Source organism: Phaethon aethereus (genome assembly GCF_964289735.1).
Source record: "Phaethon aethereus genome assembly, chromosome: 11".
Classification (NCBI taxonomy): Eukaryota; Metazoa; Chordata; class Aves; order Phaethontiformes; family Phaethontidae; genus Phaethon; species Phaethon aethereus.
The window spans coordinates 1,074,203-1,101,049 of record NC_138587.1 but is presented as its reverse complement, the minus strand read 5'-3'; the positions used below and the strand labels follow the sequence as shown (position 1 = coordinate 1,101,049).

Sequence of the window (26,847 nt, the reverse complement as noted above, 5' to 3'; positions counted from 1 at the left end):
AATAAAGCCAATTTCCCCTCATTAAGGGTGTCGGGGAGGAGGGAATATGCTGAGTAATGGGAAAACCCAGTATCTGTGTTACTGGGTATACTGGCGAGTGCAGGGCCAAGACAGCCAGCATTCACCCATCTTGCCAGCCAGCACACCCCGTAGTGGCAGAGACGCCTCCCTCTGGAGTGGCCCTGAGCCAGGCCGGTGCTCCTGGAGGGCTCACAGACAGCAGACCTGCCTGCAGAGCAGAAGTCATACAGTGCCAAGAACCTCAAAGAAGGGAGAAAACAGTATCAAACCCGAAGCTGAGGAAATTCTGTATGTATAAAAACACTCAGGAGTGCGTGCCATTGTTTGCAGGGGCACAGCAGTAGGTAATAAGCTCCTTTTTTTACAATCAGTGAGTGCCTTAATACACACAGATTCATATGCTGCAAGCCCCAGTTTTAACAAAGTATAGAACTGGCAAACTAATTAACTAATTTACATGAACCTCCTTGAGTAATTCAGATTATTCTCAGAGAACATGCCAAAAAATCTGTGGGGAGAAAGGGTGAAATCTCACAAGCAAAGCATGAACAACTTTCACCACAGTCACAACTGCACTTCTGTTCTCCCAAACCTGCAGCCGAAGGACTGCGTGAAGAGTCTCATGCAGAGCAGGACACCAAAACAGAGCTGCCCCTCCACGCACCAGCCAGCGGCCCAGGCAGCTGGACAGGATCCGGCCACCATGCACGCCCAGCACCGCTGGGGCCTCAGAGCGTGCTTTCAGGGAAGCTCTGCACCTTATTTCCACCCGAGGACTCGCAGTGAAACAGTACACATTGCACATGCAATGCGGGAGACAGAAACTCTGCTTTGCTGTTCTTTATGTGCAACAAACATAGGAGGACCATTAAGATGGCAAGTAGAAAGTGCAGAAAATGGAGCTGCGCTAAGCAGGCATTCAGCTTCCATCTCAATCTTATCCTGCCCTGGCAGTGAGTTTTGTCAAACATCAGTACTTAATAGAGACTGAGTTTCAAAGAGGAAGTTTCAGCCCAAACAGAGAACTTCCAGATTTAATGTATAGGGGTTGGGGGAAGCACACACACATGAAAAACGTCACTTTTATGTGTATATTTCAGTATAAAGGAAAAGAAGATCAATTTAAAAGCAAAACAACGTAAAACTTGCATATTACTTACGATAATCAGCATGGATCTCATCTATCTCTTCCTCTGTCTGGTCCTTTGTAAAAGTCAAGCTCTACAGAAATCACACAAGTGCTTATTTACAGAACGAAAAGATGATAAAGCTGCATACTTTAAAACTAGAGACTTAAAACTGTAAGAAGGATCAGCTGTCCGTTGCTCCCCCACCAGCTCTTACCATCTCATCTGCAGACAGTAATATATATGTAAAATACATATACATGCTGTCTCGCTTTGCTTTCATAAAGTCAACAGGACTAAGCGAAGCCACCCCATATAACACCCAGCATGCATGGACCATAAAATACTTCCTAATACTGTGCAACAAACATGCTCCAAAAGTCGCAAAAGTATCGTATGTCATGGGAAAAGAACAGGCGCTATTGCTGATAATTTGCTAGCTAAATCCTAGAGAATTCTAGGAAGCAAAAGATTCCCCACAATGCCATGGAGGGTCAAAATCCTCCAGTATGACCAAGGGGAACATTTCTCAAGAATTTTTATTGCAATCAAAAAAATGCTCATATTTAAATGGTTTACGCATAGAAACATCAGCAGTACACAAATGACAAATGAGTGGTATGAGAAAATGATGTTGATTATAAGATGGTACATATGAATTCCAACATGCAACCTGGGAATTTGGGAATTCCCATAGTAAAGCGATAGGCAAACACGCTCAGTGCCCACTCCGCAATTTCTCCTAGCCATCCGCCCCTTTGAAAACAAAGATAATTAGCTTACATTTTCACCAGTTTTATTAAAATCAAGTTGAACCCGAATCTTCTCATTCTTTTCCAGCTCTTTAACAACATCTGCAACTGTTTGAAAATATAAGAAAGAGATGACTGAAACAGGACCGGTTACAGAAAAAGATGTAACAGCACTGAATGAAACTACCATGAATTTAAATCACAAGGAGACAAACCGGCATTAGCTCTCCAACAGTGAAAACTCCGACTCCAATCACAGGCAAGCCCAAACAGCATGGTTTTACACCAGTGCTCCGCGGCCGTTTGTTAATGCAGAGGAACCGTTCCCACCTGCAGCGGCTAAGCAGCAGAGGCAGGGCCCAAGGCTCGGGACCAGGAGGCAAGGTCGGGAGCTGTGGGCCTTGGCCCAGGTGCTTTGCAGCAAGCCTCACGGTGCTTGCCAGCAGCTGGCTCTCGGCCACCTCCTGGGTTGTTGCTCTCGTTTCCTTTGTATTAAATTCATGGGAAAATGTAGTCTTTTTCAAATCATATTTACATCTTACTCTAGCATATTGTAGTGTTTCTGTGGTGCACAGGCCTGTCTTTTTTATAAAAGAGTTTCCATTTTATAATGTATCTTTAAACAGAAGATACAATAATGACATCTACTGTTTATCTTATTTTTACCTCCAAGGACTACTTTCCAAGGCTACACAAAACTGCCTGCAGGCTTATATGCAAAAGCCATGGTCCAAAGATGAATTACAACCTACTCCAATGATTAAGTCAGATACCTCAAAAGCATATAAACAGACATAACTGTGTACATTAACATTTTAACTAAAACTACAGCTATGCAGGACCCTGCACGGTTTATTTTGACATTTACCTTTACAAATCTGTGTCTACACTTAATCATTTTCACAGAGCTACTAGGTAGCTATGGTTATTTATTAAAACAAATGCTTTCACTAGACAGTAAAGTAACCAGAGAACAAGAAGCTTACTAGGCTGTGAAAGAATAAAACCTGTTCAAAACTGGTTTAAGCAAAACCCAGAAATTTGGCAGCTATGCTTCCTCAGAAGCTCAGCTGTTAGTATTATGTAGTGACCTTAGGCTCACTGCTACCACGGAAAATGCATGTCTGCATCTTAAGTGCTAGTTTAATAATTCACCCTTTACAAATAGGTATTGAGCCAGACCTCAATAGAAGTTTTGCATTATTTTGGACAGCTGAAGTACGCTGGTAGCACACTGTGGAACTCCCCATTTAGCTAGCGTGCACGAACAGCGCAGGCAGGGACTTGGTGCTGCTTCATCACCAGCAAGCGAAGAATCACCCCAGAGGCCGAGGACCTCCCGGCACTTCAAGGGCTAACAGGGATGGGCCGGCACGGCACAGCTTGGTTCCAGCACGCCTTGAGCGAACCCGAGGCTCCAGAAGAACCAGCATCCACCTCTCAGGCCGACCTTGCTGCAGCATAATGGCAGCAGCGCAACCCCAATGCCACGACCCTTCCTCTCCCCTCACCCAGAGCTGCCGCGGCTCCCAGCCAGCCCACTCCTCACTTCTGCTTCGAAACGGCTCCGCTCCTGTTTAGCCATCAGACAATGGCATACATCCACGACCTACAGCAGCTTCACATCTACTCCCGCCCCTGGGGGAACTCTGAGAGGGACTTAAGAGTGTTTAATTAAATTTCCAAAATTAACATAAATCATATCATGATTGACATTCTGATACAAGTGCTGTTCTCAGAATGAAACAACAAACTTCCTAAACTTCTATCGTTGCTGAAGTCAAACACAATCTTAACTGTGTGTGCTAGTTCTCATCCCAGAGACTTCCTGAAGTCCTAGAAAACAATTTTTGAAAGCATTTATGTTTTATTTTCAGAAGTGCTTAGGCACAAACCAAGCAGTGACACTTGGCACCTAAATCACTTGGGCACTTACCCTTCTTTGTCAAATTCTTAAAACTGTTAAAGGAGCAAAATGAAAAAGTGAATACTGCTGGTTGCAAACTTGCTTTTCTCATACACTCACTCCCACAATGCAAGCCAAGAGCTGGCAAGTGAAATTAAGATCTCAAAAGCAGGAGCCTAAAGTTTGGCTGCTAAATTCATATTCATGTTCTTCAGTGACTAACTTTTATTTTTCAATAATGGTGGTACTGCCTGTTTAATAAAGGAGTTTAACACCAAACACATACTTTATTTTTGAAATGCCATGGTAGAAGTTGCGGATATTCGGCATTTCCAACCGTCTGATCACACAGAAGACCACATGTACTTGGAGTTAACATATGAGCTTTTAATATTCACTTGAAATAAAAACTCCCCCATACTGTCAAATTTGTTAAATCATAACTGACGAATTAAGTGTTTTTTACTGTTTAAATTTGGCAGCCTTCTCAAAGGATACTTCTCACTCTCAGCCCCAAAGTATTCCTGTTACACATAAGCAACAAATCGCAAATGTAAAGTTTGGCTGTGTGCCTGCAGCGGTGCGCGACCTGCGCCACGGGGATGCTGCACCCAGCGGTGCCCCAGCAGCTCCCAGCTCACTGCGCTGCCCTGGCCCGCCTGCTCATTCGGCTCCTGACAGCCCCGCTGCCAGCAAGGCAAAAAACTCATCTGCTCCAAATAGTTTCTGAGCCCTTCAGCACACACAACAACATTCAGAATCATTAACAACCTCTGGAAGAAATGGTGAACTTGTGCTTCAGGACTTAGGTCTCTGTAAACATGAAAATTAAAGAGATCAAACCGAGGGTGAGGAACAATATTTCTCATCTCTCTAGTTTGAAGTAACTATGATCAGCTCTTGCCAGCAGCAGGCCTGACCTATGCTACAGACCTAGCAGACAGCAAGCAACATCCTGAAACCAGCACAGAAAACACACCACCAGCTATATGAGAATTTCTAGGACACTAATGGCTGTGCCGCTCCCAGGAGAGTAATATCAGAACATGATCCTGTTAGAAATTCCTTTAAAGGGCCTGTTTGCCATAAGCTTCTAATCAAATTAAAAAAAAAAAAACACCACTATAAATCTGATGTCTACTTCTCACCCACACACGCCTGTGTATTTGTGCTGTTACTTGTACCACTTACAGAACCAAACTGAGAGATGACAGGTGACGCGTCTTTAAAAAAGATGCATGTTTTCATCATGTATAAAATAGAATGTAACAAGATCAGCTGGGACAGTTGCCCTTCTAGCTCATACACGCTATTTAAAAACCTAAAAAATGGCCACACTGCCTACAAAACCAGGCAGCCCAAACACCCCACTCTAATCTCACCCTCCCTCTCCCAGCCCCGGCGCTTTCCCAGCATTAAGCCTGAGCACATGCAAACAGGCTGCTGTTTAAAGGAAGTTTATATTGCACTCACATTAGAGACTAAAACACACTCCTCTTATCCCATACAGCTGTTTAATGCTACATATAGTCTGGGTTTAATTTTATAAAATTGCTGCAAGACACCTAAATTGATATAAACTCCAGCAAAACATTAACATTTCCTTATTAATTCATTCTACCCTACCTATAATCTCCAAAAAGAAACCTGATTTTGAAATTAAATCTAATAAAAACGTAGAAGTTTCAGTGTATAGAAGGAAGACAACAAATTCAGTACAAAAGATAAATTAATAATCCATTCACTTACTAAGAACCTCAGGCACTTGTAATTTTTTTACTAAAAGCCTCAGAGTTTAATTTGGAGGCACTTGTTAAAATGCAAAGTCAATAAAACCCCAGAACATTTTTCATTACCTGATTTGGGGTTTAGAGAATCACATTGAGCATTATACATGTGCACAAACTCTTGGTGTCTTTTAATAAGCTGTTGTCGGGTTCCGTGGGTAGACAGACCATGTTCCTTTAATTTCTTCTTCAACTCACGATCAGAGAGCAAGTTGTAAACCACTTTAGACATAGGCTTCCTTTTGTGAGCAGAACTGCAAAAGGAAAAGGAAACAAACTTTTTCTAAATTAATACACCTACTAAGAAACTAAATACTGACTTAGATTTTTACAGGGCATTTCACCCGCTCTGGGTAAGAAATACTTGAAAGAATCATTTCAGCCATGACAGACACACAACCAATTACACAGGATATCACAGGTGCAACAGCTCGAGGAAGCCAGAACACCTTTTCCATCTACCACAAGGAAAATTTCAAATATGCAGAAAACAATAGGTCTACTCTGATTTTCTTTAGGAAATGATGCAACACTACTGCTCATGTAACAAGTACTGCAGCTCAGTTTTTAACATCTACAGCAAAGGCTTCAGAATCACATCAGCAAACACAGCATTTTGTGTTTGCTGATCATCTTCATTGGGATCAAGCCTACATTCACTCTGAATTCAAAAGGAAGCGTACTGGATTCAGACTGCTGAAACACAGCAAGTGTTTCCACCTAAGTTCCACCCAAGTACCAGCCATGTCTTACCGGAATCAGTTCATGAAGTTTTAAAAGCATTAAAACCGCAAGCCAAAACTTGAATTAGGAGATTTTTCAGCTTTCTGGGGAAATGACTTTTGAGAAAGATACAGTCATGTACCTGAAAGCAAATCTGTAGCTCCCATCTAACAGAAGGGTAGTTTGGTAATACAGAAAATTACATTAAAGCGAATTAATAGTGCTGTTGGATGAATAACATCTAAGACCAAGATTTTTTCCTTCACACTGCCTTATGTCAGAAGAACTCAATAACTAGCGAAAACATTTAATTACACAAAACTGCCATAGAAAATTCAACTACTACAACTTTTGTCATCTAAAATTAGCAGAACAGTTTCCTTCTGCACAAATTAGCTCAGTCTTCCCTACACCTCCTGGTGAAATACACTCAAACTAGCCAACAAAGGTATTGAAATCCATCTACTGCCTCATGAGTCTTCTTCAACTTAAATAATTATTAGTTATAGAAGAAGAGCATTTAGTTAGAGACACTTACTTCAGCAGCACTGCTCTGAATTAGAGAGGGTAACAGCTTTCCATTGTGAAAGCTAGAGACTTGTTTGAAAACTGTATTCAGCACTTTCAACTAACCACATTAAAAATAAATTTCAAGGTTAAAAAAAAAAAGACACAAAAATTGGCATTAATTCATTTACTCTCATGTAGCCCTTGTAGCATAGCTGGCAAAAAAAGATGCATTACCACAATACACTTTTCAGGAAATGGCTTTTTTCATTAAGTCCTTTGTGAAATATAAAAATTTTCATTGAATAATTCAATCTTTTACCTGAAAAAGCTTTGTATGTATTATAATTCACCAGCAGCATGACCTAGAAGAGTGATGACAGCTTTGGGAGCAGACAGCTACATGAAAACAGTTCACAACAGTTTTGAATCTTAATGTTGGTGGGTTTTTTCTCCCAGCCTTGAGAAATGCTATGTTCTTTGTGAACATACACTTACCTGTTGTAATAACTCCTGTGCAGATTTTGAGGCCTAAATTATCAGTTCTACTGAAATAACTGCTCAACTGTTAACATAGCATGCCATGCGCTCCTAATTTCAGAATAAACAGAGCTACAATTCCTCGGAGAAGAACTAGAGATGTGCTGTTACTGAAGCCCGAACAACACTGCCATAGAATAAATACATCAACAAAAAGCCAGCATTTAATACATAATAGCCAGTCCCTAAGAAGAAATATCTTGCGTGATAATTTCTTAAGATCCAAGCAGTCTAGATAAAATAAGCAGAATTTTAAATTCTGTTAGGGACATGGGCTTGACACCAAAGAAAGATCTGGCTTTTATTTCCATTCGTTAAGAACAGAAAAAACACTAAAAATATCCCAAATGAAAATTAAAATATAACACCAGATTTCAATATTCATTTACCATTTATTCATCTTCAAAGTCCTTTAGCTTATAGACTGCATTCTAAGCATGACTGGGCAACGTAACAGCTTTAACGTAAAATTACTTTCTAATTCAAGGTTCAGAGGAATTGGAAATACAAGCATGCAGTAAAATCACATGCAGCAGAAGTCCCTCACAGTTCTTAAGTCTGATCAGTTATAAATAATAATGGCCTAAATTTATGCTAGTAAGTAAAATAAACTGAAATCTACACTTCTAATGTGAATGTGGCGACCATGACAAATTCTAGGGCAGAGGCATAGAGTCAAAGGCATGCATTAGTCTTGTAGAAATTGAGATCTGACAGAAACAACCTTGGCTTGGGCAACTTGAAAAGAACCACAGCGAGCAGAACCAAAAAGGTGCAATTTTTATTTTTTAACTTGACAGCTAGCAAAGCAATTGTCTTTTGGCCCATCTGAATTGAGGTAAGCAATTTATTCACTAAGTGAAAAATGGGAATAAGTGTTATCTGAATAGATTTTTAATGCTAGTGAGTAGAAATCTGATGAGGATAATGTACAGACTAAGTTTTACTCCCTGCGTTGAATTCTTTAAAACATTGTCCAGTGTTTTCTTGCCATTAAAAGCCAAAAAGTAATTCTGCTGGCGATCCACATACTTTCTTGAGAGGGGAAAATCACCACAATCACATTTATACAGTGATTTTCAAGTGATCTTTACAGCAGGTAACCAACAAACACACAATCCACTGTACCGTAACCCATCAACTAATATTTCTTATTTCAGCCGTGCAGAAAAAGAGCTATATGCATATAAAAGTTCTCAAAGTTGTTTCTTACCTTCTGAGGCTATCCTTCTTCTCTTCTCTTGTCAAGCAGCTATCCAGATGTTTGTTTATATATTGCTCTGGAATAGCAACCTCACAAACAGGACACTCAACTAAAAGCAAGGGAGAAGGAATTTAGTAGCGTGTATATCACAGCAAAGAGCAAATGTTTTCATCTGAATACTAATTGTTGATTAAAGAAAATGAAAATCCATAATTCCAGGTTTCTTTTTCTAAAAGATCTGGAATGTCTATCCAGAATCTTCATTTTCCACTCTCATTTTCATTCCAGGACACTTATTTCCCTCTCTGTGTAATATCAGAATGGCTCTCATCTTCCCTGCGGTCAGATGTAATGAAACCTCTAAAAAAATCTAGAGTAACAGGCATACTACACAGAAACGTAGGGGCTAATATAAACATACCTCCGTGCTAATGTCTTTCACTTTTGCAGTATTTCACTCCTAAATAAAGGAAGCTGCTTCATTTTGATAAAACAGTATAGCACATACTTTACTCATATGAACAATGTTCCAAACCTGTGGTTCTCGGATGGCTCTCAAGTACTGTCAATACATGAGTTAACCCAGCCTCACAGGAATCCTATCATCCAACCATGCCTCATACTCATTTCTTAGTACAGATAACTAGATTTTGTCACTTGGGCTCAGAGGCCCACAAACACCCTATAGCATGGTCATCCCCAACTCAGAATTCTTCTTGCATCATGTTTTCAAGCACCACCTGTAAACATCACCTGTAAAGGCTGTCAAAAACAGACTTAAAGTATTTGTCTTTAGCAGTCACATTCTGTCAAAAACAAGAAGTTAACTTTAAAGGAACAGTATGAGTATTATTTTTGATAGGTTGTTTTTTGGTTTGTCTTTTAAATCAAAATTGACTTCCTGCATACAAAAAACAACCAATGAAAAACGCTGTGAAATGTTGTGGGAATTGAGTTATCTGGTAACACTGCTTTGCAATTCCTGACTCCCATGACATGACATAGCCAAAGGTTTTTTAAAAAAAAAAAAAAAAAAGAAAAAAAAAGTTGTGACAATAACATTAACACAATAGTTCTGAGCAATCTATTACTGTATTTGAAGTTAACATTTCAATTCTTAACCCAGGAACAAATGATACTTACTAAAACCACTTCAGCATTGCCTCATTTCAAGTATTTCATTTATATTGTTTGACCAACTACTTCGCATTTGTGGAAATAATTCCAAGGTAATGCATGCTCGAGAATTTAATAAGGTCATAAAACAGTAAGCAAGTGAAAATTTCAATTGCTCAAGAATAAATGAGCAGTAAAGTTTCATATGAGTTTTAAATCACTAACACAAGTAAGTCTGATGCATAAAACTAGGAAACACAACTTCTGGCTAAGTTGATGCCATTTTCATACAGCTACTTTTCTGGGTGTATTACATCTTTAAGCAGTATTTACCCAGCTAAAGAATAGATATGAACTTCAGAGTTCCAGTTGAATAAACTGTTAAACAAAAGACCAGATAAATATGAACTAATGAGAATCACTGTTTTACTCCTACATGGTCTTTTATTTTAATTTAAGCTTTCAATTGGGTCAAAAGCATGGATGCCATCATGTCTAAACTAAGAGGATTCTGTCATTTTATTGTAGTTGATTAGTATAAATGAGCATTTTCATGCTTCAAAATAAATTAATCTTAACACTGTAGAATTACAGAAGAATAAAGCAGATTACTTTCTTCTGGAGAGTGTATGAATAGGAATATTAACAAAACTGAAACCATGATCATTTTGACTGTGGGTGTACCCCTCAAATAACAAACACATTATAAAATACCTTGCTTCTGGTTACTTAAGGATATGAAAGCAGAATGAATGTCGATGTTGTCTCTCTAGTCATTAAGGAGAAGGAGAAAATTACTTCATTTTTTACTGAGTAAGTCTGTTGTGCAACTATTGTTTTTTAGAGTTGTTACTCAAAGCAAAGGAATCTAAAAGCGTTGAACTCCATTTAATTACTTGGCATCAGCCCAAACTTCCTCATCAAGAATATGCTTGTAAGCAGAGCTGTCCTGCATAAGCAGTAATCTGAATGAAGCATAGCCCAGTTAAACGGGAAGCATTTGAACATGCCAATGCAGATCAGAACAACGCAGAGAAATGAGATGAATGCCGTGTACTGAAGGTACTCTAATGCATACAGCCAACCACAATCACGGACTTGGGGAACAGAACAGGACAAAACCAAAAATAAAGCATCTCACCTTTCTTGACTACTTTTACCATAGATGTAGAAGGCTTTTCATGACTTCTGGTGCACTCAGGGCTCTCTTGTGATCCCACTTCATCGTCTTTACCATCAATCTCTGCAGAGCTGCTAGAAAGGTTATGGTGTTCCGCAGTTTTGAAAATCTTCTGATCTGTTCCTGCCAGGCCATCTGTTTTTGTCAAGGTGCAAACTCTTTGCTTTCTCAAGAAACTGTCAATCACTGGCACCTCTTCTTTTAAAACTGGGCAAGAAACAGGACTCCTAACATGGTCTTTGCCAGGTGAATGCCTGCTACAGGCCAGTGGAGATGAAATCAGTGGAGTATCCAAGACCAACTGGAACAGCTGTTTTCTAGAAGCATCCAGAGGACAAGATGCAGTTAGCTACACTGAACAGTATTAGCCTTTTTTCCAAGAAGAAACCAGAACGAAAACAGATGGAGTTTTTCCTCCATTCCTTCCTCCCTCTCCCCCTCGCAGCATTTGGGAATTGGCTAGCCCACACAAACCAAGAGCACTCCAGCTGAGCCTAACCGTGCTCTATAGAATGAAAGAATTATCTTCCTGATTTTCAAACAAAATAAATTCTACTTTGCAAATGTAATAAAACGCCTCTCAAAATATCACACAGAACACAGTAAAGAACAAAAAGTTTTCCCCCTTACTTGAAGATGGCAGACGACCATTTTCAAGTCAGAGTACTTCAAGCGCTGTACCAGCTATGACAGAGGTTCCTGAAACCAAACAGCTTAGCAGAAAACGCTGCCATATTCCTTCTGTCCCTCCTTACTGTCGGTCTCCTTAGTACAGCAGCTCGCTGCCCACCCAGCTGAACAGAAACCCACCAAAAGATAACTGCGTGCTTGTCAGCTCTTGAGATCTAGCGTCAGCTAACCCAAACTATTTGTCACGCTTCATCGATATTGGCCAAAGAGCACAAACCCTCCATTCTTTTCTCACACAAAATAAGGGAAAAACATAACCACCCTCTAGAGCAGCCCACTTCAGTCTCCACCAGAACGTTTACCACCCATCTACGCATGCTTTACCCCCCACTTGTACTCCCTACCCTCCTCAGGGCTAGCAAATGTCAAGACGCAAGTTAAACATAAGTCTTTTTTCAAAGAAATAAACTTATATTTTATTGATAGGAACACAGTAGCAGCAGAAGGATCATTATCCCGCCTGCTTCGTTAGTACTTTTAGCTTTGAGGTAATATGAAGAATTATAAAGTCACAGTTTTCCTAACTCGGGCAATTGCAAAAGATCTTAGAGAGATGTTTTATTCTTACCCCCACCCCAGGGTTTTTTGCAGGATCCTGTTTATTTCACCATGTATTTTATACAGATCAATCTAAGATATTTAAGCCAAAGACTGTGCTCTTGGCAGGGAGACGGCATAGCAACACAGCTGTCTGGACTGCCGGCATACCTTGTGGTTCACTTTCACTCCTGCATCATCGCAGGCGGAGGGAAAGCTTTCCCAACTAACGTCAGCGACAGGCAAACCACGTGTTCCACTATTACCCACTACTATGCCCAGAGTCCTTCTCATCCCAAGGGTCACAAGTTTCGTATCATCCAGCCAGAAACAGCCAGCAGAAGTACACAAGCAGTCGTGAACCTATTCCTCTTGAATTCATTGCTCCATCATCCCTTGGCAACCTGCACACCATTCACTTGAGCTCTCCACGAGTGCAAAGCTGCACGGCCGCCCAGGTGTTCTTTAGCTTTCCCCCCGACTTGCTGCCCTTCTCACAGCCACTACCTGCCAAGCCCCAGCCTGCTGCATCCTCAGAAGTCCTACCCAATGAAAAGGCAATTACAAAAAAAGTTTTACCATCTGCAAGCTCTGACAAACTGGGACAGCTTACAAAACATGGAAAACCTTAAAGGAAATGAGGCATCTCTCTAACAACGAATGGAGGAGATGGGTTCGGCTCTTAGAGGTACTCTGTCCCCACTTCCTGAGTAGGGTAGGGAGGATGTCCCTTCCGCTTTATAGCAGGGTAACACAAGAGGGAGGGATGGGAAGAGGCATAGCTTCTGAGGATGCTGAGGAGTCTAAGAGCCCCTATACCAAAAGGCACAGTATACCTCACCTGTGCCTCCATCTCTCCAATCCATGCTGCACTGAAGACAGTTCAGCATTGGATAACTACTTGGAAAATGTTTGTGTCTTTTAAAATAAAGATTTTTCATGCCAAGAAGGACAACTAATTAAGAAGAGTCTGTATATATCAACTTTTTTTTAAAAGATACGTAAGTCACCAGGTAACCCCACAATTACAGTAGTTTAAGTTAGGTTCCTGGTGAACAACCAGAACCACCAGCTCAGCACACCAAACGCTCTGCACTAGTTATATTCAAGCAGATTCAGAAGCCCGATTTGAAGTTTAAGTTTCCTGAATTACTGGATGTAATGACCCCATCTGTCAGCGGCAATTCACATCTATCCCAAGACACTGACTTTCTGCAGTGCAAACAAGTGCAATTAAGTGTGGCAGCAAAACTATGTTTTTCTGCCTGCTTATGCCTAGATATGGACTGGAAGTTTTTAAGGAGGTTAATTCCCCAGCTGACACAGACACAGAGGGGTCTAGCTACTGTTGGCGTAGGATCAACTTCACTCAGGAGCTAGTGAATGGGAACATGAACAGAGTGTCTTCACACAGCCCTCTCCCACTCCTGCTTCACCTTCGCTGTTTACAAGGGATAAATTTCATCCAGAAGTATCAGAAAGGTCTGACAGCATACTGCTGCTCAACATGGCCATTAGCAGCAATAATTAGCAGAGTATCTAATTTTACTGCAGATAAATGCATAGTATTCTTCAACTTAAAGGTAACAAACTATAGCCTCAGAGAACTTGTCACATCTCAGATGGTTATATTCAACATCAGGTTCAACAGCAAACAGATTAGTTGCCTTTTATTCCTAATACACTTAAGGAAAAGTTTAACCCTCAGAGGGATGCAGTTGGGTGTTGTACCAAAGATGTACTACTTAAGAAATACTTTTTCCCCTTTTTGAGCACGGAATTTATCTTTTGGCTATGTAAAAAAAAAAAGAGTTTATTTCTTGAGGCTCCCTCAGGTTTTCATACAGGCAGCCTACCATTAAAGTAATTAATCAAAGTCAACTTACAGTCTTATCATATTATTCTTTTGGCTGTTAAGCAACCATTTTTACACAAAAGCCCAGCATCGTACGCTACAGCAAGCTAAATTCTGCATGGCTCAGAAAACATTAGACAAATCCATAAATGCAATTATTTGGCATCCTGTCAGTTCAGTTTTCTCATAAAGAATGATGCAGCCAAAAATATCTGAACAATTAGCCAGTTGCCTGTATTCATTGTCTTCATCTAGAGAATGCAACTGTTATCCCTCATCTTTTCAGTGTATTTTCAATTGCTTTTGAGACCACCTCCTCTTGTCAAAGTAACACCTTCTGCTACTTGTAACCACCAACTACATCTGTTTATTTTTCCACCACACATATTCACTAGCTAAGATGCTTTTCCCCAATGTATTCACACTAGCTGACAACACTCCTCAAAGTCAAACTTCATATCTGTTTATCTTTTCATCAGAATGATTTGTATGTCTTTTTCTCAACATTTTTTTCTCAGGAAGTATCACAGTAGTACAGCTTATAGTACCTCGAATTCTCCGAAGCAGAGTTCAGTAGCCCGATTTGTCTGTCAGGAAGGCTAGCACGCCAAAATGCATCTTTGAAGGTGAGCCTGGGCCTGAGAGACTGCAAACCCATCAAGGGGCAGTTGAGCAATCCCGGTAAAGGCTGAAGGCAGAGCTGGAGGGAGGAAGGCAGGTCCATGCCCAGCAGAAGCAGGCAGCAGACACAGAGCAAAAGGCTCAGAGTGCAAAGCTCAGCATTTTTGCAATGAGTCCTGTATGAAAAGATAAACTTCTGAACTCAGCAGAGTTGCTCCAGAGCTGACAAGACAGACTACCCGCATAAAAGACCATCTCACTTCAAAGGCAACTTGTTAATATTTGCATGAAGGCAGACAGAATACAGAAATCTTCTGAACAGAAATTTCAGATTCTGGAATAAGACTGTGTCAATAAAATATGGTCTGGTATAAAACAGAGAGAGAGAGAGAGAGAGAGAGAGAGAAACTGGAAAAACAATACAAAAACCTAAACCTATCTTAACACTAAATTGATAATAAAGTTTGTTTTAATTACACCATTGGTCTACAAATAATCATACAGAGTTTTTCCTCGTATTGAAGGATAAAGACTTATGAGTAGACTTCCCGAAGGGATCTGATTTTGGCACAGAATCAATGGAAAGAACACCAGGATGAGAATATGAAAACTTGTTTGCCAAAACACACATGAAACCTCTGTATGCCCTTTTTTTTTTTTTTGGTGGGAAAATACAGAAAATATTATTACTAAATTCAAAAGAGAAGAAAAAAGTCCCAGACTGGCTTTTCCCAGAACGCAGTATTTTGGGACTGCTGAGTGGCTTCACTGGCTGTGTGACGACATCTAGTGGCCCTGCCAGACCTGCTCCCCACCAACCAGCACCTCACACCCAGGCACCCCAAACCCTGATGCCCCACCAACCAGCACCCCACACCCAGGCACCCCAAACCCAGGCACCCCAGCAACCAGCACCCCACACCCAGGCACCCCAAACCCTGATGCCCCACCAACCAGCACCCCACACCCAGGCACCCCACCCACCAGCACCCCACACCTAGGCACCCCAAACCCTGATGCCCCACCAACCAGCACCCCACACCCAGGCACCCCAGCAACCGGCACCCCACACCCAGGCACTCCACACCCTGGAGCCCCACCAACCGGCACCTCACACCCAGGCACCCCAAACCATGGTGCCCCACCAACCGGCACCCCACACCCAGGCACTCCACATCCTGGAGCCCCACCAACCGGCACCCCACACCCAGGCACCCCAAACCATGGTGCCCCACCAACTGGCACCTCACACCCAGGCACCCCAAACCGTAATGCCCCATCAACCGGCACCCCACACCCAGATGCACCACAGATGGAAGAGCTGGAGCACTGCAAGCCCTCCTCGCACAGCCCTGGTCTATCTGACAGTACCTTTATCAACTACCACTTCCCTCCCTCAACATGAAAGTGAATTATTCAAATTTCTCGTTATTCACAGGAATTCTGAGAGTTGTTATTGTAGTGCTTCGGACAAGCGTGGCTATCCGGGAAGATTCATCTGTCATTCAGCGACAGATAGCAGAGTCAGGAGAAAGCCTGCCAGTAACAGAGAAGTCCACCCCCACCATCACCACATTGTCCGGCTCACCTAGAAACCGATTCCACTGGAAAACCTCAGACAACACCATTTTTAAAAAGCTCTGTGTTTTGTATGCAGTTTTCAACATTGTCTATTATATGCCCTCAAGAATTTAACACAGACTACTATCAGCTCTGAAAGGTTTTAGCAGACACAATTTTGCCTTCCTGGCACAAAAGCAGTAAATGCATCGCAGCTGACAAACCCCAGTGGAAGTGCACAAGCAGCACCCTTTAAAGGCTGAAAGATGAATCGACAAAAAGTTAGTGAGTCCTAACATACACTGTTGTAACCACTACCCAAATCCTCCTTTGAGATCCATTCTCTTTAATCAGTGGCTTGGGTTAGGACAGGGAGTTCCGCTTTTAGTTTCACTGAAGTTTAACTCTCTCCGCCAGGCATGCTTTAATAACAGTATAAACATCTTGGGTTTTTTTCTTCAGACCTGCAAGGTCCACAAAAAAACTTCCAGGGTCCTCCCTCATCGAGGTCCTGGTTCCCATTTTATAGTCCATCCACTTCTCCCTTGACAAAGCAGCTATGGAGCAGAGAAAGTAGGTAGGAACCTAGTGCTTCCACATAAATAAATTCTGGGGAAGAGATGGGGTTGTGAATCTTCCTAGGAACAGCTTACACAGGACAGTCCTAACTGTACTAAAGGACAATTTCTCTCCTTGAAATTCCTTCTGCATCTAGTCCTTCTGGAGTTTCATCAGTGTATTAGATCAGGTACTGCTATTTCTCTCAAGCACTCAGAGTGAATGTGTCTATTCCTCTGACTCACTAGCTGTCAGGTAACCCTGATGAAGAAACTAAGTTACAAACTTGGAAGTAAAAATATATTTTTCTTCCCTATGTATGAAAAAAAGCACAGATCATTTTCAGCAAGGACTAGTTTTCTACTTATGCAAGTATAATTCTAATTTCTATTGCTAAATTTTCTAATTAGGTAATGCATAAAGGGACAATTTTCATCAAAATAATCTCTTTATTAGAGGACAATGAAATTACAATTTGAAAGCAACCCTAAAACTTTATACTTATTATTTTTTAAGACACTGGCCTCACTGCAACCGACAAAAATATTGTTCATAAAGATGGCACAAAAAGCACTCCCTGTCTTGCTCTCCTGACTTGGTAGTGATAAATTCTTCCTGCAAGGCACAGCACAAGCAGCAAGGAGAAAGCTGAGCAAAGGCTGCTCTCGCCCTGCCAGGGGCCTATGGGTGGAATTCATCAGAGCAATGCACTCCCTGAACTCCTTCACTGCTCGGGATCTTTGTGTGCACCTGAACCCAAGGGCAGGGCAGTGTGAATTCAGACCTCTTAAACTCTATTCAAAACCGCTCCTCTACCCTTTCACACAGAAAATAATGTTAATGGGACATAATGAACAACACATCTTCACTTTTCCTGGGAAACCTGGGAGGAAGCAGGACTCCCCAGACAACACTCACTGAGCACAAATGAACGTGAAGGCTCTAATTCTGCAAACACTTGTGCATGAGCTAAATGTTGAGCAGAAGAATAAATGGGATCAGCACGCAGGTCTATTTAGAATGATTTCCATTCCATGCACACACTGACCTTGGAGCACAGCTTTTACTTTAAGTACTGCCAACATTAACATTTTCTTTCCCTATAGGCCTGACTTAAGAAATGTGTTTGAATTTTGTGAAATACTGAAAAGATTTAAGGCCTAATTTTCATAAACGCTAAACTACCTGAGGCTCAAAGTCAAGTCAGGGTGGACTTGAAGAGCTTAGCACATTTCAAAAATCAACGCCTGGACTTTGGATTTGTTTTGGGGAGGGACAAAATGAAAGAAAGGAGTTGGGGATGGAGGAGGAGAGACAGAAGATTTGTCCTGTATGAACATCGCTAGGGCAGAAGCCAACAATGCTCTTATGCTTTAATGATACTCCTATCACATAACACTCTCCAGGCAAGTAGTGACCCCCTCGAACTCGAGGCCATCTGCAGAGTAAACGCAATCCCAGGCTGAGAGAAGCACGAACGCGGGGTGCCCAGCATCTGAAGTGATGCAAGATTTACTCGCTATCTATATTCCTTTTATTACTCTGCCTTATTAAAGCAGTTACCTTAGTAAGCCATTTGTGGTTGGGCATTTCTTAACAAGATCCATAAAGAAGCTTGGCCCAGCTCTCTCCCACCTCACCCCCAACCTGACAGCAGAACCGTTTTTGTCTTATTGATCTAGCTTTATATTCAGAAATTGATTGAACTCCAAGTCACAAAAGGAAAGATTATTAAACTACTCTGACCGGTAAGATTTATACTGATCCATTAAAGCAGTCAAAAAAAATTAACGTTTAAGATTCAATATCGTAATGGATCCAAGTCAGCACTACTTGTTCCCTACAAAATTAAAAAAAAAAAAGTAATCCATTTATCACTAGGAAACACCAAAGACAGAGTTCAAGCTAAAATAATGGAACTGTATCATTTCAATTCTTCAAATAAAATCAATTCAATCTAATAGTGGTCATACAGAAGATTAGATCTTCATCACAGAGAAACTCTCTCAAGAAACAAAGCAATAAACTGAACTGTTTCCTATCACGAAGGAAACTTCAAGTTTCAAGTTCATTTCAGAGAAAAAGAGTATATTTGTCTCCCATAGACATATAAACACCTACAAAATACCTAGCAAGTCACAGAGCTGCTTCTAGCCAAAAGAAAACAGAGATAATACAAGAAATCTCATGTATCTGCAGTGGTAAGCATTTACCAAGTTATGCTTATTCTGTTGTTCCTGTCTTTCAAAGGGATGAGGAGATCAAAAATGAATTAAAAACAAACAGAAAAAGTAGATAAGAAAACCAGGTGAAAGCACAATACTCCATTACTTTTTGTATCCAGGAAAACTCCCATTTGTTGTCCCTCAATACCTACATTTTTCCCATCCAATGACTTCACCAAGAGAATTCTCTTGTAAGTTGACTATTACCACCGAACAAAATCCTTCTGTTCAGAATTTCCCCGGCACACATAGGAAGGACCTTGGAAGTAAATCTTTATTACCATTACTTTCCCTGTAGAGTCCTGACACATCTGCTTGGCTTCCTACATGTCAGAAGAGACTAACTTACACAGCAGCTAACCAGAAGCAAAACCATAATAAGCTTACACAACCAACACATCACCTGAGTGGACAGTAACCTTCAGCCACAAAATTGTACGATTTTTCCAAAAGAGTAAACATTCATCTTTGACATTTCTGTGACACCGCAATTTGTTCACTTAGTCCTCGCACTGCTTCTCTACAAGGACTTCTGCCCTGGTCACACAAAATAAGCCACATCTGCCCTTCTAGCTGCCAAACCAGAGATAGCATTCATAAAGTTGCAGTGTACCTTGCAGAATTAAAGCTCTTTACTAGTTCATCTAGTGTCCGGTTATTTTTCAGGTCAGATTCCGAGACTGCCTATTAAAAAAAGAAAGAAAGAAAGAGAAGGAAAAAAACCCACAACATTCAAATGCAGTGAAAACAAGTACCTAGAAAATGTTCAAGTGATCAGTAATTTGTTTCTTGGATCTATGCTTCAACCACCCCCCACTAAACTGCTATATGAATGAAGATGCATGAAGTGTAAACATTTTTTCCTGAAATATATCCTAAACTACAATAACTGCCTGAAAACTGTAAGTCTGGGAAATGACAGGTAATAGATAAAAATGAAGCATAAAGCTAAAGCAACAAAATCCTATGTACCCAGTCTCCAACAATGCTTTACTGTAGTCTGGTTCTAATTATTTTGAAAACCCAGCCAAGGATCCCATGAATATGATAAGAACCTTAAGCAACAACAAATAAAAACTGATGAAGGGAAATGTTAATCTTTTGAGTGATTATGGAATGAAAATATGAATTATGAGATGGCTTTGTGCATTCAATTCATTTTTTTAAACAATTTCTGTTTTTTATCTCTCTGGCTCGCTCTCTCTGACACCCTTTTTTTACAAAGCTTTTATTAGTCTTGCTCATGTCAATACTTGTGATTTTTAAGAAGGCAGTAGTAAAATGTACTCCCCAGAAATGTACATCAAGTATCTACACTTATTTGAGCGTTTAAAAACTGGCAAAGCTACAAATAGATCTGTTTTTCAGTCTTGAAAAAGTCTACGCTGGTTCATGATTTAGAAACACAGAAGAAAATTACTTCTATTTTGCCAGTATTCCTGAAGCACCATCCATTGTTTTTAGGCAGCCTACCATTTTTAGGAGTTCAATAAAGCCCAGTTGGCTCCAGATGAAAACTTAGATTAAGGCCTAGAATAAATTGCATTCTGTGTTCTTTAAGAAAGGCCTTCAGTCAGATCATAATAATCACCCACCTGCAAAGCAGGCCAAACCTGCCACAGTGCTTTTCACATTTAACCTAATTCTCACGGCAAACGCCTCCTCTCCCTGGTGCATAATGTGGCCCTCTCATCCCCAAAAAGGCTACCTGGTAGAGGCAGTGAGTTTTAAGTCTAAATGGTCTGGGGAAACTTCTACAGACTCCTTGAAAGATGAAGTGAGGCCACTCAATCACAGAAAATTTAAGTGCTTAAACTTCAGCACTCACGTTTGAGGTGATGGTGTATTTTAACAAATGTTAAGTGTTTTGCGACAGACTGGATACGCAGCTCTGAACCAAAACCCAGGTTTGATGCTCCATCTACTTCTGCCTATGCTGACAGAAGAGTAGCTCTGAAACAGAACTCCAGTTGCAAGAGCACCACGCTTTGCCCAAAGAGCTGCTGACCAAAAGGAAAGGTGGTAATATATGACCAGAATTAATTCTTTAGCATAGTTCAAAGGGAAAAGGTCCTGAGACTTGCCAAAAAAACAAACAAAAAACAAGCTGAGGAAAAGAAAAACACTTACCACACAGCATGTTGGACACTGAGTTTTATAGGACAAAAACTTGCGTATACAAAGGGAGCAATCTGGGAAAAGGAAATATGTAGTTTTTAAACAGGCATTCTTCCAAATGCAGTTCAACAACCTTACTGGTATATTTTCTTTTTGTACAATATATGTAAACTATTCCACAATACACCAATATTGAAAATACACCATTTTTCCACAGAATTAAGGAAAAAAAAAAAAAAAAAAAAAAAATCGGTATTTTATGCAAGCATCTTTCAACATTTAATCTCAGTCCCTGTCAAAAGCAGATGTTTTCTTGTTTCTTTAACGCAAGACAAGAAAACCCTAGTCTGCTACCACCACTAAAAGCAGTGTGTCTGCACTGCTCACTCCCCTACCCCCCCCCCTTTTTTTTTTTTGACATGACTTAACATTGGATCACTTTCATCTTCCTGCCTAGCCCCAGACAACCTCTCTACGCCCTCTTTTTCCCAGGTGCTTCTTCCTCTTTCCAAAACAATACTAACATGTTGTTGAGGGAAAAGGCTAAAAGGGATGGCAAACAACACTGGAATGCTAAATGAGAGACAGCTTAAATGTTTCCCAGGAAAAGCCAGTTTTATCATCATCACAGGATGCTTCAGTAGACTCTTTGGTGAAATATGTTATAAGCTTAATTTTGTTGCAGTAAATTCCTAAAATTGTTCTTTCACTACTTGTCTATGAGCTTTCATAACCACTTCAAGTTATGAAGTATTTCATCACTCTCCAGCAACAGGCATTCACTTACTAGATCATTTTTGGTCAGAGTCTCAACACTTAACACATTTAGCAACAGCTATCTAAGCAGATACATTTCAAAGACCCTCTGTGAAGGAGTCTGAAAAGCAGCAGGAGCATTAATGCACTACTTCAACACTTAGAAACTGCAAATACATCTAAATATTCCAAAATGACATTATATAGTAAGATGTGATATGGGGGGAGGAATCTATAAAAAAAGAAATAAATTTTAACTGAATGAATATGAATCAGCTTATAGATCTAGCCTGCCAACATCCAACAACCAGTGACCTTCAGTAAGCAATGGGGCTGACCTATGTTTGCAGCCATCACTGCTCATAACCAGGGTAGCTGAAGCGTGTTTGAGGAAATAAATGACGTAAGCTCTTAGTCTTAACGTCTGTGCCTAGGGCTGGCTCTGGGCATGTGCAGAGAAGACAACGGCCTCACAATTCTCTGGCCCCAGTCCCTTCTCTCCTATTCACCTCGTCTTCCTATGGGAGAAATAGCTCCACCACGGCTGAGGTCTCAGCCTGCTGTTCCTGGGGCAACAAGATAGGTCTCTGTCTACTGTAGACGATGGATGCGCCAAGAATTAAATGGTGCCACAAAGTTCACTTCCATCGGCACCAACAGACTGCACCTAGCTGTAAAACTGTATCTGCTGAAGTAGCTATAAGACTCAGCTGTAGCACTGTATTTCAGTGTACAGGAGAATCCCAATTATGAATTTAAGCGGACAACCATCACTGTATGCTTAACGACAATAACAGAGTGAAAGCATACAAGTCACTGCCAGCAAATAACAATCTCTATTGAGGTTAAACTGGGAGTAGCAAGGTTGTGAGAAGAAATAGGAATAAAACAAGCTTGGCACAAGAAAAGTCAGTAATGCCACAATTTACACACCATACATCGAAGACCACAGGTGTTTTCTTATGTGAGCAAGCAATTCTGAAACCTGCTTAGCTGGAAGCACAGTAGTAATTTCAATACAGATTTAAAGAAAGGAAAATCCTGGATGACAGAAAAGAGCTCCCTCCGACAGCAATAGCCACTTCCATATAAGTCAGAAAGATCCAGGTTCCCCTGCCCACCATCAAAGCTATGCTGTTCCCAGGCCAGGGTGGCATGGCTGTGCTCGCATTGACCTGTGCTTAGGATAAAGGCTCCAACTTCAGCACGCTGCAGGCTCGCCGGGCCCAGCGGCTGCTCCCAGCACCAGCTCCATCCCTTGCTGGAGGGCAGCGCCCTCACCGCGGAGGGAGCAGAACACAGGGCGGAGGTAACCTCAACCACCGCTGTCTGCCAGCCCCTGGCTGGTCCCAGCCGCTTGGGTTCCTCAAGAGAGCAGCACATTTAACACCTCGTGCACTAGTCGTGGCCACCAGGCAACCACCTCAGCAGGAATGGGCCGAGTTTGTGAGACAGAGGTGCAGACACACACCTGAAAGGCAGGGCACACGGGCGCAGGCAGCCACAGCTTTGTGGGTCTAAAGAGGCCATTCAAGGCCGGGACGAAAACTCAGATACAGCTGTCCCAGCCCAGGCCATAGTATCCAATCCTCTCAAAGTATAAGAAATCTCAGGGACACAATTAACTCTCCACCTGGGGAGATGTCCATGTTAGAGAAGATGTCCATCTTCAGATGCTTTTATTATGTGAAAGAAATATGAATGGCACATCTATGTGGATGAATCCCACAGGAGCCAGGAAGTTACATGCAGCACTTTCAGTGCAAGAAGTAACCGCGCTCCTTACGCCGTACTTACAGTTATGCGAACACTGGGGAATGATCATCGCAATGCTGAAGTAATCGAAGCATATCCCACACCGCAACAAGTCATCCACTGCCTGCAATGGAGAGCCGAGGTCACCCAACAGCGCGGTGGGACCTCCCCGGTGAGCCGCAGGCCGGCGAGCGCGCTGCCTGCCCTCACCCAACGCAGGTTAAGGCAAACCGCCCGCACCGGCCGAGGGCGGTGCGACGCCAGGGCGTTACGGCCGGGGCAGCGGCGGCCCCGGCGCTCGGCCCCGCGCGGGGGCACGGCGGGCCCGGAGGAGAGGGCCGGGCCGGGCCGGGCCTTCGGCCCGCTGCCGAGGAGGGGCACGGAGGGCCGCCCCGCCCTGCCTGCCGCTCGCCAGGCGAGCACCGGGCGGGGCAGAGGGGGTTGCGGTACCGGCGCGGCTCCACCTGAGGCCGGGCCGCCCCGCGGGACGCTCCCCGGCCGCCATCTCGCTATCCCGCCCACCCTACTGCCGCGTCTCGCCTCACGCACCTTCAGCGGGGACAGGCTCACCGGCCACGGGGGCTCGGACGCCGGCAGCGCCAAGGCCATGGCAGCCCGGCCCGGCCCTCGCCTCACGCCCTCCCGAACTCGGCCCGGCCTGACCGGCAGCGAGTCCAAATCCCCCGCGCTCAGCCCTGCGCGCCGCCACCGCGCTGCGCTTCCGGCGGCGCCGCGTCTGCCGGGAGCTGTAGTCCGGGCAGCGGGGCCCGCCGCTGCCCCGCCTCCCCGGCGGGGTCGGGGCCGGGGCCGCGCTGCCTTCGCGCGGGCAGGGGCCAGGGCCAGGCGTCTCGGCGGGCCGCGGCGGAGCCCGCTGGCGCCTCAGCCCCGTCTGCACCGGTGCCGCTTGCTTCCCAAGAGCGCACCCCAGTCCGCTTCGGTTAATCTAGTGGTCTCCGTCCCAGATCCCGGCAACAAGCCCTTCGAGGGCTCCTCCCTGCGCGGCTGTGCGGGCAGCCTTGGCCCCGCCGAGCGCCGCGGCCCTCGGCGGCCTGAGCACGGCGAGGCCAGGCCCTGGGCCGCTCGCAAGGGGAGGGAAGGAAGGAGGGAAGAAAGGAAAGGAAAGGAGAAAGGAAAGGAGAAAGGGAAGGGAAGGGGAAGGGAAACCAACGCGGGGACACAAAACCTGCATGGGGCCTGAGGCGCGGGCCGGCTGCCCTCCGCCGCGGACACAAGTGGGGCTGTCCAGGTCACCGAACTGCCTTCCACGGCCGTGGGGAGCGGTGCTGGGGAGATGTGCCAGCCCACGGCAGGCCTCGGTACTGAACGCCTGAGTAGCCTGCCAAAACTCTCAACTTCTCGCGTCACAGCTAGAACACGTTCCATTTTCGTTTTCTAATGAGGTTTTATTAAACACCTACTTGGGAAACTGTAAAATCGTATGGATGAATACTGACTGAAGCAATTTTTCAGCACCAAATGCATCCTCCACCGACCATTTTCAATACCTACCTCTCCCCTTTTTAATGCACATGCAGAAGTCACCCCATAACATGGACATCCCCAAGGGAACTAAAATAATGGCTCTGGTTTCTATGTGTTTGTCGTGTTCAGTGGGCTCCCGTGGGCAGCTTAATGATGCAATACGATCCTCAGCCACCGTGATCAGTGGTTTACTCGGGTGACAAATCAGACGTGTCATTGCGTGATCCCATAAACTAGATGTGGGAGTCTTCACCCATATCTTCCAGGAGATGTTCATTTAAAAAACATTTAAGACACTGTGTCCACGAGATCTGGGAAAACAGTCCCCCACGTAAGTTCCCTTCTGCAATTAACTCCACCACCCCACAGTCAGTCCCGTTCTCTGGTTACGTTTCTCTGTACAGGTGTACGTCAGCCCTTTGCTATGGGAACGACCTCCGTAGGCCACAGACGTGCACAGGGCTGTGCTGGGTTGCCATGGAAATGGGCATCATCACCATCATCGCTGTCCTGGGCATGGCCAGATCCTGCACGCTCAATTCCACAGGGGGAACGTCGCAAAACCCAGGCTAAAAATACATGGCCTTACGGATGAAAGCTAAAAAAAAGGCAGGTAGCAATGCTCGTGGCTGAGCACTACTCACGTAGTTTCAGCAGGTTTAATAATTGCCTGGGAGTTGGGGGGAACCTGGCACATTGCCGAAGTCACATAGGATAAAATTGCAAAACAAGTTGCCCTGCTTCGGTGCAATTCGGATTTCAAAAGCCAGCCATTTACCAAAGCCTGCTATAACCAAGGCTATGCCGCCACTGCTTGTGTAGCGCCTGGGGCACCCGGTGCTCACCGAAGGGGAACGATGTCAGTCCCCTTACAGGTACTCCACTGCAACACACTGATGCACTTCCCTCCACGCTGCACACTGTTACAAATTTTCCTGTTGATTTGTTGTAGCAGATGTTTTTATACACACGTACACAATGTGTATTTAACTATTTTAGATATTAGTCTGCAGAACAGTAATGCCTCACTGTGCTTCCTTCATTTCACAGGTTTGTTTTAAGCACTTTTGTAGCTGCTGGTGACTCAAATGTGCTGATACCTGAAAACCATGTGCACGCATGCCTGATTTTTCCTACAAGATGAGGTTTTGTAGCAGTGTAATTTCCACAGTCCTACTCCTGATTTGTGCTAGTCTGATTTTTGAATCAGATAAAATAAAGTCAAGCTCCATGAACTGGCACTCAATAATTCTTATATATATATAAAAAAAAGGTACTCCATGACCCACATGATGGAGAAGGTCAGAAGAAATGATCATAACGGTCTCTGCTGGCCTTACACATTACGAATCTCTGAATTTATATGTTTGAATGGATCTGATACTGCCTGACACTTGCCGAAAGTGATAGAATTTACAGAATAATTTCACTGCCGTTCAAGTGCCCATTCTTTTCACCTTAAGGAATCCGTTTCTTCTGCTTTCTCTGCAAGCTGTGAAAAATTCATTTATCAGTCTCCTACAGTTCTTCTCCAATTTTCTGTTCTTTTCTGTTCCCTCACACACTCTGCAGATCTTGTTCCAGGTTCACACACTTTCTTACATGAGCTTACTGGTTGGCAATTAACTCATCCTCCCCACGACTGGACACAAAGGTTTCATTACTACAGCAACATGTTTATTTTGTACTTTGGTAGACTCATGAATAGCAAAGGACAATTGAGTCTATAGCCAAGCACCATCCACACAGGCTGCTACTGAATAAAAAGCAACTCAAACTATTTCCATGGTAAAAGCATGGTATCAAAAAAACTGGGAAACCTGTGCT

General features: G+C 43.0%; 1 protein-coding gene across 1 annotated transcript in view; it reads right to left on the bottom strand.

The window, feature by feature from the left end:
• Positions 1-24,607, bottom strand: part of RAD18 (RAD18 E3 ubiquitin protein ligase) — a gene marked incomplete at its 3' end in the record, with an annotated part of 59,069 nt that extends 34,462 nt beyond the window's left edge. Inside the window, exons 1-9 of the mRNA XM_082004785.1 lie at positions 24,088-24,607; positions 23,581-23,662; positions 21,040-21,101; positions 19,523-19,593; positions 10,825-11,180; positions 8,577-8,676; positions 5,663-5,847; positions 1,932-2,008; positions 1,182-1,242 (exon numbers count right to left, since the gene is read on the bottom strand). Coding sequence (XP_081860911.1) covers positions 1,182-1,242; positions 1,932-2,008; positions 5,663-5,847; positions 8,577-8,676; positions 10,825-11,180; positions 19,523-19,593; positions 21,040-21,101; positions 23,581-23,662; positions 24,088-24,147 — 1,054 coding nt within the window. The 5' untranslated portion in view covers positions 24,148-24,607. The remainder of the gene's footprint in view (positions 1-1,181; positions 1,243-1,931; positions 2,009-5,662; positions 5,848-8,576; positions 8,677-10,824; positions 11,181-19,522; positions 19,594-21,039; positions 21,102-23,580; positions 23,663-24,087) is intronic.
• Positions 24,608-26,847: the final 2,240 nt, after the last annotated feature.